At 37.5% G+C, this 18,713-nt stretch overlaps 1 protein-coding gene across 3 annotated transcripts in view; it reads left to right on the top strand.

Annotated features, from left to right (window-relative positions):
• PPEF1 (protein phosphatase with EF-hand domain 1) overlaps window positions 1–18,713 on the top strand; it is a 108,729-nt gene that overhangs the window by 20,269 nt on the left and 69,747 nt on the right. For all 3 annotated transcript variants that reach the window (XM_081566540.1, XM_081566537.1, XM_081566538.1), the window contains 2 exons: window positions 9,852–9,979; window positions 12,713–12,773. In XM_081566540.1, coding sequence (XP_081422666.1) covers window positions 9,852–9,979; window positions 12,713–12,773 — 189 coding nt within the window. The remainder of the gene's footprint in view (window positions 1–9,851; window positions 9,980–12,712; window positions 12,774–18,713) is intronic.

Below are 18,713 nucleotides of genomic sequence, written 5' to 3'. Positions count from 1 at the left end.
TTTTTCACTAATTTAATTTTAGTTTCCCTTGGCTGTTTAAGGGAATAACATAGCAGTTTCCCCATAAAGTCCCTCAGAATCTCATCAACTCTGAGAGGGATCCACATGAGGGCTCTCCTTCAAGGATAGATATGGGGGTGTAAGTCCAGTAACTTGTCCGACTTTCAAGGTCTTGTAGTCTCTTTAGAGTGGAAAGATGGTTTAGACTGAGGATTACTAGAAGGGGTACTCAACTAGAGAGGGAAAGGTTGGGGGTGGGTAGTACGAGTGCAGAGAAGGCAATGGCACCCCACTCCAGTAGTCTTGCCTGGAAAATCCCATGGACAGAGGAGCCTGGTAGGCTGCAGTCCATGGGGTCGCTAAGAGTCAGACACGACTGAGTGACTTCACTTTCACTTTTCCCTTTCATGCACTGGAGAAGGAAATGGCACCCCACTCCAGTGTTCTTGCCTGGAGAATCCCAGGGACGGGGGAGCCTGGTGGGCTGCCGTCTATGGGGTCGCACAGAGTCGGCCATGACTGAAGCGACTTGGCAGCAGCAGTACGAGTTGCGTCTGTCTTGCAGTCTTTTGTTTTAGGTATCTCTTGTGTCTAATTTTTTGTTGGCCTTTTTCAGTGAATTTTTCAATGAAGCTATTCTGGAGTTATGAAGCTTTTTGGACTTCTACATACCAATTAAAATAGATGTCCCATTCTGTTTGTTTAATTTAGGAACCCTACTTTCAAGTGTACTTCTTAAATGATCTTATCTAATTGGAATGTTCCTCTTAATGGCCCTTATAATTTCCCTAAGGGCTGGTAGCAGTTTAGTAGGATCCTCAGCTGCAATGAAGTTCAACCCACATTTCTGTCCAGCCGTATCTCGCTGCACATGGGGTACAACCCACATTTCTTTCAGCCGTATTTTCGGGCCCCTAACCTGATGGCTCTCAAGCTAAGTTCCCAGGATCCAAAACAATGATCTTGTCTAATTCCAGGTTGTTTTTGATAAGATTTTGTCATTTTTTGTAGATATTTAAAACTTCGTGAACCATAGTTTTTAGACATAAAATAAGCATATGTGTCAGAAAGCGGCACACTCAACTCCTTGAATTTAGGTTGTTGTTATTATTTATTTATTTTCAGTTAAACCTTTGGATCTCTCAGAGCTAAGAAAGATGAATATGTTGCTGTATGTGTAATGTTTTACAGTGTAACTCATTACACAAATTTTCCTGAGGTTTGCAGGCAACCTCATGTCAATCTAACCCATTCAGTGACCACCTTGTCCTAACATGAAGGTATTTTAGAGTTAGGTGGCATGTACTTTGATAGCTTTCAAAGTACTCGACTTATGCCCACCAATTTTTGCAGCTTTTTTCTTTTTTTTTTTTTGGCTTCCAAGATTTCTATTAGCAGTACCCTTTATCCATACAAAACAAGACAAACAGATGGGTACACTTCATCACAACAGCCGTAACCGAGATGTTAACAGTGAACTGGCCAAGAGGAGGCACTGTGTGCACCGCCAGCAAGTCCCAAATTGGCAACTGGGAACTGGGGAAAAGTCACAACCAGCAGACCCCACCAAATGAGGACTGTGGACTGGCCTGGGTGTCTGAAAAGGGGTAATATATACTGGAAAATCAGTTAGATCGGGAGCTTCATGCAACGAGAGCAGAACTCAAAACTGAGAGGAAATTACCCACAGCCCTCAGAAATGGTGAGAAAGAGAACTCAGAAGTGTTTGTGAGTACCACGCCTTTGTTTCTCATCGTCTCTGAAGTCATGGGAAGTCTCCTTCAGTCCTGCTGGTGCCACCACCAAATCTGTTAAAAAAAAAAAAAAAACAAAATTCAACTGAGTAAATTTGAAGATCTAATTGACTTTATTCAGTGATTCATGAATGGGGCAGCATCCCATCTAGAAAATAAAAAGCTTCAAAGAGCTGTAGAAAAGCAGAGGTTTTTAAAGGCAGAAAGGGGTAAGATAAAGAAGTCATAAGCAAAAAGAAAGAAATATTTCATGCAAGGTCACCTTCCTTTGGGAGAAGATAGGCATCTATCAGATTGATTACCTTGCTGTTGCTGGCCAGGAAATTCTAGGCTAGTTAAGATTACATTCCCTGGAGAGGCTGAAAATACAATTAAGTTAGATCTTAAGTCTTGGTTTATTGACATGGAGCTTAGCACAAATCTCTCCATTTTGGGCCTGTTGTTTCTTTTTTAACAGAGGCAAATATTTCTTTAATTCTTGTAATAACATCTAGTTAACTTAGCTGTTTTAAAAAATCTAACAAATCAAACCATTCATAGCTTCATGAGGGATCCCCTACCTTTACCCCTGGCCCTGTATCCCCCCAACTCCACTATTTCCTAGTGTTAACTTCTTTCTAATGCTATATATTTGAATTTGGGACTTTCATGGAAAAACAATGAACACCACTGTTTCCTTTATCTTTGTTGTTCTTTAAAGAATTTTCTGAAAGAAAACTTAGAGGGGTCCTTGTCATCCTTCTTCATACTATTACTGAAAGATGCTTGGTTATAATTGCCATCAAGCATTCTTTACTGGCACTGTGTAGTCTAGCAAAAATCCCTGTGAGCTGGGACCTCTTTCATTTTCCTCTTTAGTGAAATGGGACATTGGATAAGAAATTCTTAAAAGTTCTTGCCACTCAAAGGACAGTCACTGTACTCAATAGCTGCAGGTGACATGTAGACATATAGAGACATTGATTTTCCCCTTTTGCCTCCCTTGCTCACTCCCTTTAGCTTGTTACTCCGTTAACATTTTCACAGGTTCTAGTACCTTTCCTTTTTTTTTTTTGAAGAGGGAATTTGACCATTCTGCTTTGTTTTTCTGCCACCATCTTATTTTTAAAAATTGCAAACCTTCAGAGAAGATTGAAGAGTAATACAGTGGATATCTGTATACTTTACCTAGATTCACAAGTTGTTAGTTTACCATTCTCTCTCTCCCTCTTTTTTCTCTTTCTCTCCCTCCTTTCTCTCTGGCTCCATTGACCTCTCTATTTGAAAGTAAGTTGTAGACATCATGATATTAACCTCTGTATACTTTACCATTAATGTCCTAAATGGACAGGACTGATGTTGAAGCTGAAACTCCAATACTTTGGCCACCTGATGCAAAGAGCTGACTCATTTGAAAAGACCCTGATGCTGGGAAAGATTGAGGGCAGGAGGAGAAGGGGACGACAGAGGATGAGATGGCTGGATGGCATCACCGACTCAATGGACATGGGTTTGGGTGGACTCACGGAGTTGGTGATGGACAGGGAGGGGGAGGACACGACTGAGCGACTGAACTGAACTGGATGTCCTAAAAGAGGCATATTCTCTTACATAACTATAATACTATATTACACTGAAAAAATAAAATTAATAGAGTAATATTTTCTGTCATATGGTTCATATTCAGAATCCCCCAGTTGTGCAGAAGTGCCCTTTGTAGCTGTGTTTTCTTTCCCTTTGGAAGAAGAGCCTTCCCTAGCCTTCTTGTTCCCTCCATTCACTCTGCTTTCTCTCTTTTTCCGAGCTTGCCCCTGAAGGTGCATTCACACCGCTGTCTCCTACATTTTTATTTATCCCACCCCATGGAATATGATTTAGAGAATTTCTTGAATGACCTCGAAATCCCGTGGAGCATTTGCAGTACTTATTTTGCTTGACTTCCTGGCAATACCTGGCCCTCCTGTACACTCCCATCTTAAAATACTCAATGGCCCTTAGCTTTAGTGACAGCCTCTTCTCCTGGTTTTCCTATTATGTCTCTGTTTGAACTGTTTGTGAGAGCTCCATTTTCTCCCAACTTTTAAATATTGGGGCTCCTCTGGGTTTCTCTCGGCTCTCTTACTTGGTCACTCTAGTGCTCTCCTTGGGTGACTTTACTCCTGTGGCTTTAATTTTCATCAGTATGTCAAAGCTGCTCTATCTTTATTTTCAGCTCATATCATATACTATAAACTCTGGTTTGTTGGCCTTGATTGGGAATCATTTTAGACAAGTACATTTCTTTTTAAAAGGAGACTACTGTCTCCATCTGAAATTACGATCCCTCTCAGTAACAATTTTTAGTTACTCACTTTTTAATATGATAACATGTTGGCCTTATGGTTTATGTAGGATTGACACTACAAACAGTTATTGCTTACATGAAACAGGCAAACAAAAAGCCAGTCAACCTTTTTGTTCTTTATACCACTTAAATTCATCTTCATCTTTTCCCTTTTTAATGTGTGATTAATCCATCTCTGCTTTAGAGATGTCAAGTATTATGAGACTCTGACATTGACTCTTTAGATAGCCACTCGAGCACTTTAGAAGGTAGAAGGTAGTGCTGAAAGGATATGAAGTCCCACTTCTTTTTTTGGCCAAATTCCAGCCTTGACTAAATTCACCAAGAAGCCAGCCTTATAGTTGGATCCTGTTAATTACTAGAAATCCTGTTACAGATACATATCAATATACATATCAATTCAATATAAGAAAGGGCAGTACCTCAGCCCCAATTGCCAATTTTAGATATACTTTGTTTTATTGCACTTTGCTTTATTGTGCTTTGCAGATATTGTATTTTTTACAAATTGAGGTTTGTAGCGATCCTATTGGCACCATTTTTCTGGCAGCATTTGTTCACTTCATGTCTCTCTGTGTCACGTTTTGACAATTCTGACAGTATTTTCAACTTTTCCATTTTATTATGGTTGTTAACAGTGATCTGTGATCAGCGATCCTTGATGTTACTATTGTAATTGTTTTGACATTTTTTAGCAATAAAGTATTGTTTTAATTAAGGTATGTACATTTTTTAAGACAATGCTATTGTACACTTAGTAGGATACAATATAGTACAAACATAACTTTTATATGCACTGGGGAAAAATTTTATGTGACTCTATTGCATTATTTATTGTATTGTGGTTGTCTGGAACCTAAATCTCTCCAAGGTATGCCTGTGTTTCCTATAATCAGAACACTTTTCTATATGATTGTGGCTTTATACTGCGTTATCTTTCTGTGCTATGCTATGCTAAGTCGCTTCAGTCGTGTCTGACTCTGTGCGACCCCATAGACGGCAGCTCACCAGGCTCTGCCGTCCCTAGGATTCTCCAGTCAAGAATACTGGAGTGGGTTGCCATTTCTTTCTCCAGTGCATGAAAGGGAAAAGTGAAAGTGAAGTCGCTCAGTCGTGTCCGACTGTTAGCGACCCCATGGACTGTATTATCTTTCTAGTAGCTGCAAAATTCGAAGATTTAATGCTAATTATATTTGATCTTGAGTGAATGAATGTGGCAGTATAACTCCAATTAGTAATTAATAACAAAGAAGACGTAAAACGAAATTGTAGTTAAGATATTTAATTTTTTTTCTTGAGTGAGGATTAAAGGTCATTATTGAATTGTTGAATACAACATACTTCTTACAAGAAAGTATTTTAATGATTTAAAATAATAGTAAATCTTTTACACAGCTAAATTTATTATACAATAATTATTTAAAAAAATTTTATTTTCATGATAATGATTGTTCTAAAACAATCATTTTGCTGCTCCACTTCAGCTGCTCCCTCCCACTTCCTGGCTACCATGGACACCTGGATCACCTCGACTTCTCTGGGATCTTTATGATCAAATGGTCGTTATCCCATTCTCATAATCTCTCAATTTTCACTGAATCTTCTGGACTTTCCATTGTCTTTGTATCCTCACCCCTTCTTATCTTCACTTTTTTCCCCCATCCATTTCTCCCCATCTTCTGTTGGCTATCACTTGAACCAGTTAACAGATGTACACAGTAATCATGTTTTAGGCCATTTGAAGGAAGGGTAATAGGTGAATTGTTTGTTCCTAGACCAGTTGCTAGCACACTTTGGCTATAAGTTTCTTTTTTTCATTATTAAATTTATTTATTTTAAAATGAAACAAAGATGAATATTTTTAATGATAAAAGGTACAACTCACAAAGAAGATAGACATCTATTTCTTCTGATTTTTGCTTTTGTCTAATGGTTTATGATGGCTATAGTTTCTTGACGGGAAAGCCAAGGATATTAGTAATTGACTTGGGTTTTTCTACAAGGATAATTCAGATTTTTTTTTTTGAGTAGCCTTTAGAATTTGTCTTTTGTGCCTAGAAGGTTCTGCTTTGAGTGTTCACATTTACACATCCTATTTTATCCTTTAATGGTTATTTTCAGCTTTGCTATAGGCTTGGTAGGCTGCAGCTGGGGCACTACAAAGAAAAAGGAATGAATTAGAGTATTTTATAATTGGAAAGAATCTTAAAGATTATATAATCCAAATTCTTATTGTTCATATGAGAAATTGAGGACCAGAGAGGTTAAGCGATTTGCCTGAGGTTACACATTTGGCACCTGGTTGAGTTAGGAGCAAAATGGAAATCTCCAGATTACAAATTCAGAACTTATTTTTATTATCCCATGTGAATAGGTTGGTGGGTGGGCAAGTGTGTGAGTAATTAAAAAGTCAGAGAAATGACTTCTATTTCTTCCCCTTCTCTGACTGGAACGCCAGATGTTTCCAAGAATAATAAAACTATGGTCTCTTTTGTCATTTGGAAAAGTGATAGTTTTGTTTAAACTACCTGTCATTGTTTCAAGACTGGACCTCAGGCTTTCCTCTTATTTCTCTCTTGTTTAAGAAAAATGCTTTCCAGGGACAAGGATGCTGTATTGTGCGCTTGCTGGCAGGGATGCCAGAGTTTGTGGAGGAGCGAGCCTCGTAGGGTCCCTGCCTTGCTTGCTGCTCAGGAAGCAGGCTTTGTGACCATCTCCTGTCTGCTGGGCGTGTATGTGCTTTGAGCTGTTTTTCCGATGAAGTTGGAAGTCTCACTGGGACAGCCATACACTCTAGCAGGTGGCAGATACCTGTAAACAAAAGTGACAGTGAAAACTGTGGCCCCAGAATTGAGCCATGCCCTATTCTCTCTGTGCTTTGAACAGCTGAGGCAATAGACACTTTCCCTCCTTGTTTAAAGTCTTTTGCTTCTAGATGGTTCATTCTTTTTCCAGTTCATTTGAATTCATTTTAATCAGCTCTATCACACTCCTGTCTCTCTCCCGACTTAAAGTTACATTAAGTATTCACTCATCCTGTTGCCTCCTCAGGAGGCCTCTGCCAGCAGAATTTCAAAAGCAGAGTCTTTAAATGCCTTATCATTCTGAATATAAAACTTCTTATTTAAAGGACTGTCGAATAAACTCCTATTTAAAAAACCACACCAAGCATAAGAGTCACCAATTAGCATGAAGAGAAGTGCAAGACAGTAAGTTTTAACTGAACAGTAATTTCATTCATTAAGTCATTTAATAAATATTTATTGCACATTTACTATGTTACAGGGATGGTTCCAGACCCAGGGGATATAGCAGCTAACCCTGTGGACCAAAATCCCAGCTTTAATGGAGATTACATTCTAGTGAAAGAAGACAGTAACAAATGAGTGAAACGTATGCTCTATCAGATGGTGACACGTGCTGTGGAGAGAAAATAATGGAGATAGGCAGTGGGGGTTGGGTGCCATTTTACAAGAGGTAGTCAGGAAAGGCCTCACTGAGAAGGTGATGTTTGAACCAAGACCATGGACTCTGAGGGAGTCCTGTGCATCCTGGTTTGCACGGCTCTTTTGGCTCTTGGGTTCTGAGATGGTAACCTGTTTGTTCACAGTAGTTTGTGAATTTGTAAATGAAATATTATGTATAATTAGAAAGTCTTTGAGGGTACTAGAAGTTGCTAGCCTCTCTGAAGCTGAAGTTTCCTTATGTGTAACATGGAGATGATAATACTTGTGGGACTAAATGTCTTATAGTAGACTATTGAACTTATGGTGCTACTTTGCTCTACTGTTAGTTATAGAAATAACAATAAACTTGATTTATTTTTTTGGTGTTGTTAATACTAAATAGAAGAGAGTTTAGTGGTCATTTATTCTACTACATCACTATGCAGATGAAGGGGCACTGAAAAGATCAATGGCTCTATGGAAGTTAAGATCTTGGGCTATGGGGTCATTGAGACCTGGGTTCAATTCATTGCTGTCCATTTCCACTTACTGGCTTATGTGCCCTTAAGTAAGTCTCCCCCAGCTTCACAGAGTGGCTAGGACTGACTACAGAGATGAATCCCTTGCCTAGCCCTCAGTACGTGCCCAGTAAATAGCCCTGAAAGAGTTCTGTTATGCTTGGTGAACAGAGAGCCCCTGAGATGAGAGTTGGTTGATCATGACAATGACTGTCCCGCAGAAGAGACCTTTCAGGTGTGCCTGGGCTGCACATAATGATATGGTGAGAACACTTGAGTTTTCAGATGTTGTACTACCAATTACTTGCTTTGTGATATTGAACATCACTTGATTTCTTCTCCCTGTGGTTTTCCCTTGTAAAGGCAATGATACTTGACCTTATGCCTATTTCCTGGGGTTTTCTGGAAGCTGAATAATGAGATGAGAGTCTCTGGAACCTGGCAGCCTTGGAGAAGTTCATAAACAGACACCCTCAGATGACTAGTGTATACTCGTTGTACTACAGCAGTACTAAACCAAGAGGCTGGATCGCTGCTTTCAGAACTCAAATTGTTCTTGTTAGAGTCAACTCTTAATTCTTATGTGCTAACTGGGAAAAATTATAGCCTGAATAAAAGGAGCCAGCTGGTGTTGATTACTCGTCACTCTAAAAGTTGAGAAAGGCATAAGAGACTATATTTTAAATCTCATTATCTCTCACCTGATTTCTTTCTTCAAAGCTGTGAAGCTGCAGGATGGTTCAGAGGCTCCCAGCCCCGGAAGAGAGCCAGTGTGCCTGAATAATCTACAAGCAAGACAATACTTGTCACTGTAGTTGCCATTTATTTATCAAGTGTTTTACTGGGCATTGGACTAAACTGTTCACCTATGGTATCTCATTTCACCCTCATAGTAACTCTGTGAAGGAGAAGGTGGGGTGTTCTTTTATCAGTTGAATCACAGGTGCAGAAGGTGGAGTGAATCATACTTCTCAGTATGTTGTACATTGTCATACTGGTCTGCACAAGACCATTTCTTATGGTAGTTCACTAGCATATTCCCCTTTAACCATGTACTCTATGCTCATTCATTTACCCACCCCTCACAAATAACCGATCTCTTATTTTTAATATCTTTTCCTTTCTGTATATCCTTATGAAACATATCTTGTGGTTTCATGTGTGTTTAAAATTTATATAAAATGGTATGCATATTTCATTCTGTCTCTAATTTTCTAATAACTGTTCTGACTGAAGTACTATATTTTTAAGACCCATCCACATTGTAATATATTGCTTCTAGTTGTGGCATAATACTCCATGGTGTGCATCCACCACAATCACATCTTCTCCTTCCTAGCAGTGGACAGCCAGGCTGCATTGGTGTCAAACTCCCTATTGCCACCAACAAAGAATTATTGTATCCCTATATGTCTCCTTTATGACCTGTGTGAGAATTGCTTTGGGGTATATAGTGAAGGATAGAATTGCTACTTCATAGGGCATGCATAGACTTCATATGCCTAAGTAGTGCCAGAGAAGGAAACTAAAGCTGTGAAAGCTCTAATAACTTTCCCCAAATCGCATAGACAGTAATCAGCAGAGATAGGATTAAAAAATTCTACTCTGATGGCTGTGTCATCATTAGTTCTCTTTGAGACTTGAGGACATTGTACAAAAGCATAAAGTTACATCTCATTATCTGTAGTTTTTATGTTCTTAGAACCTAGGAATCCAGGTGGACTGATTTTTTTTCTGAAGCACTTATTATCCCCCCCATAGCTCCATAGTAACTGTTTTTCTTTGTCTTTCATATCCTGCGGGTCTGCAGCACTAAAAGCCGCATTGGTCATACAGAACTGGTACCGAGGTTACAGCGCCCGTTTGAAGACCAGACAACGCTATGCCCTCACCATCTTCCAGTCCATCGAATACGCTGATGAGCAAGGCCAGTTGCAGGTCTGTTTTGCAAGCTTGTCTCTTCTTTTGATAAAATGCTTCTCTTTACTCCTTCTATTGAAAGCATGAAAGGTTGAGTCCATGTTAATAGTGGAGGAACCTTGGTGAAAGACTTTTATAGAGGATATAGTGACATTGTTTTGGAACTAGCTATTGAGAGAGTATGATTTGGGAACAGGATGGTGTTTTTCAGTTCTGAAGTTCATATTTTTAAGACAGCTGCTAGATGTCCAGTTAACTAATAAAAAAATGGTCTTATTCTTTTTTTTAATATGTGCCCTAATAGTAAAGTTGCTACTTCATGAAGTAAAAAATACTTTAAGGAGTTAAATAAATGGAAGAATTTCCTGGGGTCAGACATAGGAAAATTCTAGAAGAAAATATAGATGGGTGGGGAAAGACTTTTTCAAGCTCGCAAAAGCAATATGTAAATTCAGCTTTAACAATAAAAAGATCTCAGAAAGAGCTACAATATATTTGTTAATGAAAAATCAACTTGTGGAACAATATGAAGAATTTTATCCCGTATATGTGAAAGAAAATGCAACATACAGTAAAAGTTTGGAAAATGATATACAGTAAAGTATTTACTGTGTCTATTTCTGGGAAGAAGCATGGTATTGGTAGGTGGGAGGGGACTTTTCATTTTTATTCTGTATCATTTGTATTTTTCAGCAGTGGTATATTTATAAATGTATCACACAATATAATTTAAGTAAAATGTTATATAAAATAATAAATATAATTAAAAATAATTAAAATTTCAAAAGGAATTAAAGAAATTGCTGGATTTACTCTTGGTAGCTATAAAAATTATAAACTATGATTTAGTCAGATATTCCCTTAGCAGTTCACAGCACTGACTGTCCTTTTAAGCACTGTAGAATATAGTGACAGAGATTAAGAGAGAGTGAGCTCTTAAATTGATATACTTTATACACAAATGTTCTAGTATTAGTACATTCTTTAAATATTGAGTCTTTTTGAATAACAAATTTATCAGGGTATAAATCACCCATTTAAAATTCATGTCAATGTATGGCAAAACAAATGCAATATTGTAAAGTTAAAAAATAGAAAATAAACTAATTAAAAAAATAGAAAATAAACTAATTTAAAAAATAGAAAATAAACTAATTAAAAAATAAATTAAGTAGACAATTCAGTGGCCTTTAGTTTATTCACAAAGTTGTATAATCATCACCACAATATGATTTAGAACACTTTCATCACCACCACACTTTCATCAACAACAAAAAAAACCTCTACACTCATTAGCACTCACTCCCCATTCCTGCCCTCTGCCGGTCCCTGGCAACTGCTAATCCTTTTTTTGTCTTTCTGGATTTGCCTTTTGTGGCCATTTCAAATAGAGTCACACAGTATGCGATCCTTTGTGACTGGCTTCTTTCACTGAGCATAATGCCTTCAAGGTTCATCTATGTTATAGCATGTGTCAGTACTTCATTCCTCTTTATTGCTGAACGTTATTCTGTTGTATAGATCTAGGACATTTTGTTTATCCTTTCCTCAGTGGATACATCATTTGGATTGCTTCTACTTTTTTTGTCTATTATGAATAATGCTGCTATGAATATTTGTGTGCAAGTTTTCCTGTGAACATATTTTTTTTCAGTTCTCTTAGATATATACCTAGGAGTGGAATTTCTGGGTCGATTAAGTCTGTGTTTAACTTTTTGAGTAATTACTAAACTGTTTTCCAAAGCAGCTGCACCATTTTACATTCCCACCAGCAGTGTATGAGGGCTTTAATTTTGCCACATCTGTGTCAACATTTGTTATTATTTATGTTTTTGATGATAGTCATCCTAGTGTATGTGAAGTGGTGTCTCATTGTGATTTCTATTGACTCTTAATTGACAAATCCATCAACAGCTTTAAAATCATACATTTTGGTATTTATATGGAAGGTTTTCCTTCCCAGATCTACTCCCAGATTGATAAAGTTGCTTAGTGTTTACTCTTCATAGAAGATGAGGCTTGGAAGTTATTTGTGCTGTATACATGCAGGTCTTTGCAGATAATTTGTAGTCACAGAGGCAGTATCTTGGTGATGGTTAGAATGCTGGTAGATTTCTGTCTTTCCTTCCTCCCTCCTTCCCTTCCTTCCTTTCCCAAATATGTTTGACATTTAAGAATATCTCTTACTCTCACCATCAAAAGAAGAACATAATGAAAAAAAATCTAGTAGTTGTCTTAGATTGGTTTCTTGAATCAGAATCTGAGATAGGGCTTCTTGTACAAGTGAGTTCCTGAGAGGGTAGTCACAGGAAAAACCTGTTAGTGAGCGTGAAAAGCAAGATAGGATGAGGGGAAAGGCTAGGCAAAAATATGGTTTCTGGGAAAGTCCGACCTCAGCTTGATCCTGTTGGGAGATCTGAAGTGTGAATTGTGTCAGATTGTCCCACCAGTGGCAACGGAGGCGGTGGTCTGGGCTGTGATACCCTTGCTTCAGTTAGTCATTTCCTATGGGCAGTCCCCTAGGAGGGGGATATCTGATATCCTAAGTGACTCTGCGGGGGTAGTACTGCCCATCGGCCAAGGAAGGTCCTGGGGAGGAGGAGGACCGGTGAAGACGGGACCCAGTAGCATCTATGGCAGCTTGGAGATGAGAACCTCAGAGAAGTGAAGGGACTCTCATGGAACACCAACGTTTGCCACAGTACCTGTTTGGGGTTCATTAATTGGTCGGTGTATTTTTATTTTGTACAGCTCTCCAACTTCTTCTCCTTCATGTTGGAAAACTATACACGTGTGCAGGAGAAAGAGCCAGGTAAGTAGAAAGTCTAGTCTTTTGAAAAGCAGTCATTAAATATTGAATTGTCTCATCAAGGAGTGTGAACTCTGAAAATGGGAGAACACTAAGAAATTAAAAAGATATTGTCTGTGTGACACCAAACAACTGGTGAAATCAGTTCAACTGGCTTTTTCCATCTCTGATTGATGTCAACTAAATTGACCATTTAGTTTTTTTATTAAAAAAAAAAAGAATTAGATTTCATTCTACATTAGTGTGTTGAGTATCTTCTCTGAACCACAACCTACTGATGTACAATAGTAACTTAGTAAAGAAGATCTTATTTTTTATCCACAGAACTTTTGTGCTGAGAGATTAAAATATCTTGAATATTTCATGAAACAGATCTGAGGGGGTATGGAAGATTAAACACAGTGGGCACCATCATGTCTCTCTTTTCTCCATAGCTAGCTAGCTATCTGTCAGTCTGTCTATCTATTTATCTGTCATTTATTTAGTCATTCTGGATTGATGACTAAATAAATCATTTCAGATATAGACAATATAAGTGTTATTCAAAATGATTTTAAAATTACAGTTATTCACAAGTCATGTATTCTTTTTGCAAATTAATCTGCCTGTTGTTATTGTCAAGGTAGACACTTGACTTAGAAACCTATTCTTTAATTTGGACCAGCCATTTTTTGCTCCAGTTAAAAATGTGTATGACATCTAAGAGCATCTTTTAATCCATTGGGCGCCCTTCAAAGTGGCAAAAGAATGGTGTTTTAATGGTATGCTCTGAGCTGAGTACATATGTGTGAAACTAATTGAAGCATTTAATGATCTGTAGAAGGTTTCTGAATGGTAGGATAGCCAAACTGGAGGAGTGGGGAGTGGGTGGAAGTGGGCATTTTGCCGTTTTTTTTCCTTTTAGATGATTACAATTTGAAGACAGTTATTTGTGCTTCATGTTCTTTGGCAAAAACATTTCTGAGAGGAAATATAATAATGATGAAATGAAATAGCCCTCTCTCTGCTAATGACCTAATTAATATTTTAATCTAGACTATGCATCAGAATCACTTAATGGAGATTCGTAACTACAGATGGCTGGGTTCCAGCCCAAAGATATTTACTCAGGCTCTGCTTTTAAAAATCTGCTTTTAAAAAAATTCTGTAAGTGATTTAAAAGTATTTTTAAAATTTAATCAGAGAAGGGGACAGTGGTTTATAATCTTATGTAAACTTCTCTGGAAGAAAAGTATACACCATTACAGAAAAGTACACAAATGATAAATATATAGCTTAATAAATTTTCTCAGAGTAAACTCAGCCTTGTAACATGCCCCCAGAACAAGAAGTAGAACATCATCATAACCACAGAAATCCCCTCCCGTCTTCCTATACTCACCACCCAGTCCCTGCACCCCGTCACTACTTTTCTGCCTCCTAGGTTAGTTTTGCTTGTTTTTGAACTTCTCTGTATAAATGAAAGCATATTGTTTTGCTTCTTTTACTCGACTTTGTATTTGTGAGAGTCATCCATCTGGTCATTCTTATTGCTGAATAATAATTAGTTTTATGAATATACCAAAATTTATCCATTCTACTGTTTATAGACATTTGAGTTGTTTTCAGTTTTGATAATTTGAATGGTACTACTATGCACATTCTTGTACCTGTCCTTTTTAGTGAACACATGTATTATTTTCTTTTGCTGTATATTCATTTTCAGTTATCTATTGCTGTATAACCAGCTCCCCCCCCCCAATTTAGTGCTTAAAAACAACAGCCATTTTTTTTGCTTGTGATTCTATGGGTTAGGCATTTGAACAGGGCTTGGTGGGGATGGCTTGTGTGTTGTCGGTGATCAGTTGGGCTCACTCAGCATAGCTGGGTTGGGGAGGGACGTCCAAATGGTTTTATTCACATGTGTAGGAGTTTGATGTTATCTATGAACTTGGATATCTCACTTTTCCTCATGCAGCCTCTGTCCAGCAGTATTTCCTGGACTTCTTTACATGGCCTCTGGATCCCAGGAGGGCAAAGGGAGAAGCAACAGGGCCTCTTTGGGCCTCTGCTCTGCAACTCACACAAAATCAGTTCTGCCATATCCTCTTAATTAAAACAAGCCACAGGACTAGGTACAGATTCAAAGGGGTTAGGAAAGATCCATCTCTTGAAGGAGCAGTAGCAGCAGCATTCTATTGTGAAGGGATATGAATATAAGGAGGAATGATTTGTTGGGGACTCTTATTTATAAAGATGTACCACAACCCAGGAAAGGAGATTTGCAGTTACAGGGCATACATACGTTCAGCCTTATTCAGTACTGATAAACAGTTTTACAAAATTGTTGTTACAAGTTATACTGCCAACAGTGTATGAGAGTTCTAGTTGTTCAGTGTCTTCATCAACACTTGAAGTTATCAGTCCTTTTCATGTTAGCCATTCTGGTGTGTATGTAGTGATACAACATTTCTGCTGTAATTGGCATTTCCCTGGTGAACAGAGAAGTTGCTCACCTGTTTGAATGTTTAGCAGTCATGTGGACATCTGGTTTGTCAAAATGCCTGTTCAGGTCTTTAACCCATTTTTCTTTTGGATTATCTGCCTTTTTCTTACCAATTTGTAGGAGTTCTGTAAGTATTCTGAATATGAGACTGTGAATCTTTGTTAGATAAATTTATTGCAAATATTGATCCTCATCTTTGGCTTTTATCCATCCCCTTAGTCTTGAATCTTTAAGTAGTGTCTTCTGATGAGTAGACATTCTTGATTTTAATGTAGAACAGTTTTTTTCTTTTATGGTTAATGCTTTCTGTGTCCTGCTTAAGAAACCTTTGCCTGATATGAGTGTGTGTGTGTATATGCTCATTTGTGCAAAAATACAGAAGAAACCTACAGGATAAATCAGAAATGAAAGGCAATATTTACCTACAGGGAATGAGGGAATGGAGGGATGAGTGGGAGCAGGGCAGAAAGAACAGGTAGAATGGGGATTAGTTAGGAGGGATGAGAGAAGAGTGACACTTCTCCGAGAATACCTTTTTTGTAGTTCTGATTCTTAGAACCATAGTACTATTTCACATCCCTAAAAAAATAATTAATTAAAAACCGGAAGAAAGAGAGAATGTGATTCCCAAATAGAATACACACTGTGACAAGTGAACTTAATTGTATTACAAATAAATAATCATCACCTGAAGGAGGTGGGGAAGGAACAAAATAACCAAAGTGACATCATTGAAAAATAGTGTTTTAACCATAAAATCGGAGAAGGCAATGGCACCCCACTCCAGTACTCTTGCCTGGAAAATCCCATGGACGGAGGAGCCTGGTAGGCTACAGTCCATGGGGTTGCTAAGAGTCAGACATGACTGAGCGACTTCACTTTCACTTTTCCCTTTCATGCCCTGGAGAAGGAAATGGCAACCCACTCCAGTGTTCTTGCCTGGAGAATCCCAGGAACGGCGGAGCCTGGTGGGCGGCCGTCTATGGGGTCGCACAGAGTTGGACACGACTGAAGCGACTTAGCAGCAGCAGCAACCATAAAATGCCTTGATGAGGTTTCATTTTTATTTATCCTGAGTGGGGTTTACTGAGCTTCTGTTATATCGAAGTTGATATTTTTGTCAGGTTTAGGAAATTTTCATCCATTAATTACTTAAAATAGCTTTCTTTTCAAGTCTAAATATCTTTCTTTGTGACTCTTGGTTTTAACTTAGAAGGCCCTAAAATATTTAAAATGTGGATGAATATGCCTGTTTTTCTAGTTTTTTATGATTTGAATTTAAAAATGTTAACATTTCATAAATTTTGAATTTTTGACAAACTAAAAAGGAAATTTTGATGCCTAGTAGTTGAGAATAATTAAAAAACACACAACTGCAAAGAAAAAGTCCAAGTAGTTTACCTAATTTTTCCCACATTTATTTCATAATGTATCTTTTCATTGTGATTTGTAGTGCCTCTTTTATAATGTTCAATATATTCATTTAAAAATGTGTAATAGGATATATTTCTGGGTTGTCTTTTCTTATACATCTCTCTGTTATATAGTCCTAGAATCATACTGATTTAGTTATTATATGTATCAGAAAAAGAGATTTACAGATTATTGCTATATGTTAATTTCACTTAAAAATTTTTTTCCAGTTTTATTAAAATATAATTAACACATAATCTTACATACGTTTAAGGTATAAAGTATGATGTTTTAATATATGCATATATTGCAAAATGATTACCGCAGTGTTAGTTATTTAATGATACATGCATCAAAGACAGTTACAATTTTGTGTGTGTGTGGTGAGAACTTTTAAAATACACTCTCTTAGCACTTTTTAATATGCAGTAGACTATTGTTGACTAGAGTCACCATACTGTACATTACTGTAGGTTGTTTTCTGTTGGCCCTTTTTTGTGGGAATGTCCCAAACGTACCTAGGCCTGTTGGGCGGAAGTGCTGCAACCCCTAAGCAGGATATATTTAGGGACCATAAGGTCACTTTAACATTTTCAGATATGAGGGCCAGGTTAATGGTTTTAACTTTGAGCCACCGAGTACCCTGAGATATTCTAAGTGTTCCAGAGGTGAGAGGTGATCTGCATGTCCTACTGCTTGCTCAAAACTAGCCCATAGGACTTGATGGGGAGACTCTACACATCCATTCCCCAGGCTGTTTTTTCATATCAGCCTCCTCCCACAGGTAGAAAGCCTATACATATTAATAGCAGAGGTTTAAACAGAGGGTGGTGGAAGTGGGGAGTGGGATGGAGTGAGTGGAAGTGTTATTTTGACTTCTCTTTCTGCTTCCCAGATCAATCAAAATGTCCTATCAAGCCAGGTATTTTATATTTTTTGTTGCTGTCATGAATAAGATATTTTCCCCACTATCTCACCCTAATGATTATCAGTAGTATTTAATAAAGCTTCTGGTTTCTGTTTATTTTGTACTGTGTTACCATTTACAGTAACATTAAATAATAATTTTTATTATTACTGATTTTAGTAAATACAATGTGCCATGTCTTCAAGTGCTTCAGATATATCATTTCATTTAGTTTTCATGACAAACCAGTGGAATTAATATTATTATCATCCGTCTTTATAATACAAAGCCTTATAAAGGTAGTCTCACAAAGTTACTCATCTTATCAGTGGTGGAGCTGTGGTTCAAACCAGTGAGATTAACCTCTGTATTATTTTAATTCTCCTATCAATTTTGGAAGTTTTTCAGTTGATTTGCTTGAGTTCATATATTGAATCACACGGTCACAAGTAACTTTATTTTTGTATCTTTCTTTCCAATAGTCACTGCTCTTATTTTTGCTTCATGGTTTATTGTATTTGCTGGAGATAGCAGAACAGTGTTAAAATGAAACAGTGAAAGTGGGCATTTAAAAAATATATATTAAGGAGGTAGCCTTCCATTCCTAGTTGTCTGAGTTTTTTAAAAAATCAAGAACAGGTGTTGAATTTAAAAAAATGTCATTTTGACATCTGTTTAACTTACTGTATGGACACTCAAGGTTTTAATCCAGATTCATAATTCAGAAATGAAGTAACTATAAACATGGTTCAGTTGGTGATTTTCTTTTTCCAGCAATGTCTGGAGCTTGTTTTCAAAGTGACATGTGGGTGGTAGAGGCAGAAATTCTGCTTTTTTTTTTTTAAATTATGGGCTTTAGATTTTTCCCTGTCCAGATTTTGAGTCTGTACTAGGTAAAAGAAAAGATTGTGTGTAGGGGTATTTGTGAGGTATTTTCTTTAGAACAACTTGTAAAGGCATCATTCTGTTGTAATTCAGGATTTTATTATATTTAATTACTGTAGATTCACGTTGATAGAATTGTAAACCAAATAGGTAAGGATTAATTCTAATTATATGTTTCACAAATGTTCTTATGTTGCTGGCACTCATTAGATTATTATTACCGGTTACAATAGTTACAGCCCGGAAGGATAGT

Source organism: Giraffa tippelskirchi, chromosome X (genome assembly GCF_054371585.1).
Source record: "Giraffa tippelskirchi isolate mGirTip1 chromosome X, T2T-mGirTip1v1.2.pri, whole genome shotgun sequence".
Lineage (NCBI taxonomy): Eukaryota > Metazoa > Chordata > Mammalia > Artiodactyla > Giraffidae > Giraffa > Giraffa tippelskirchi.
Note: the sequence above shows the minus strand (reverse complement) of the source record. Positions and strands in the feature narration are given on the sequence as shown.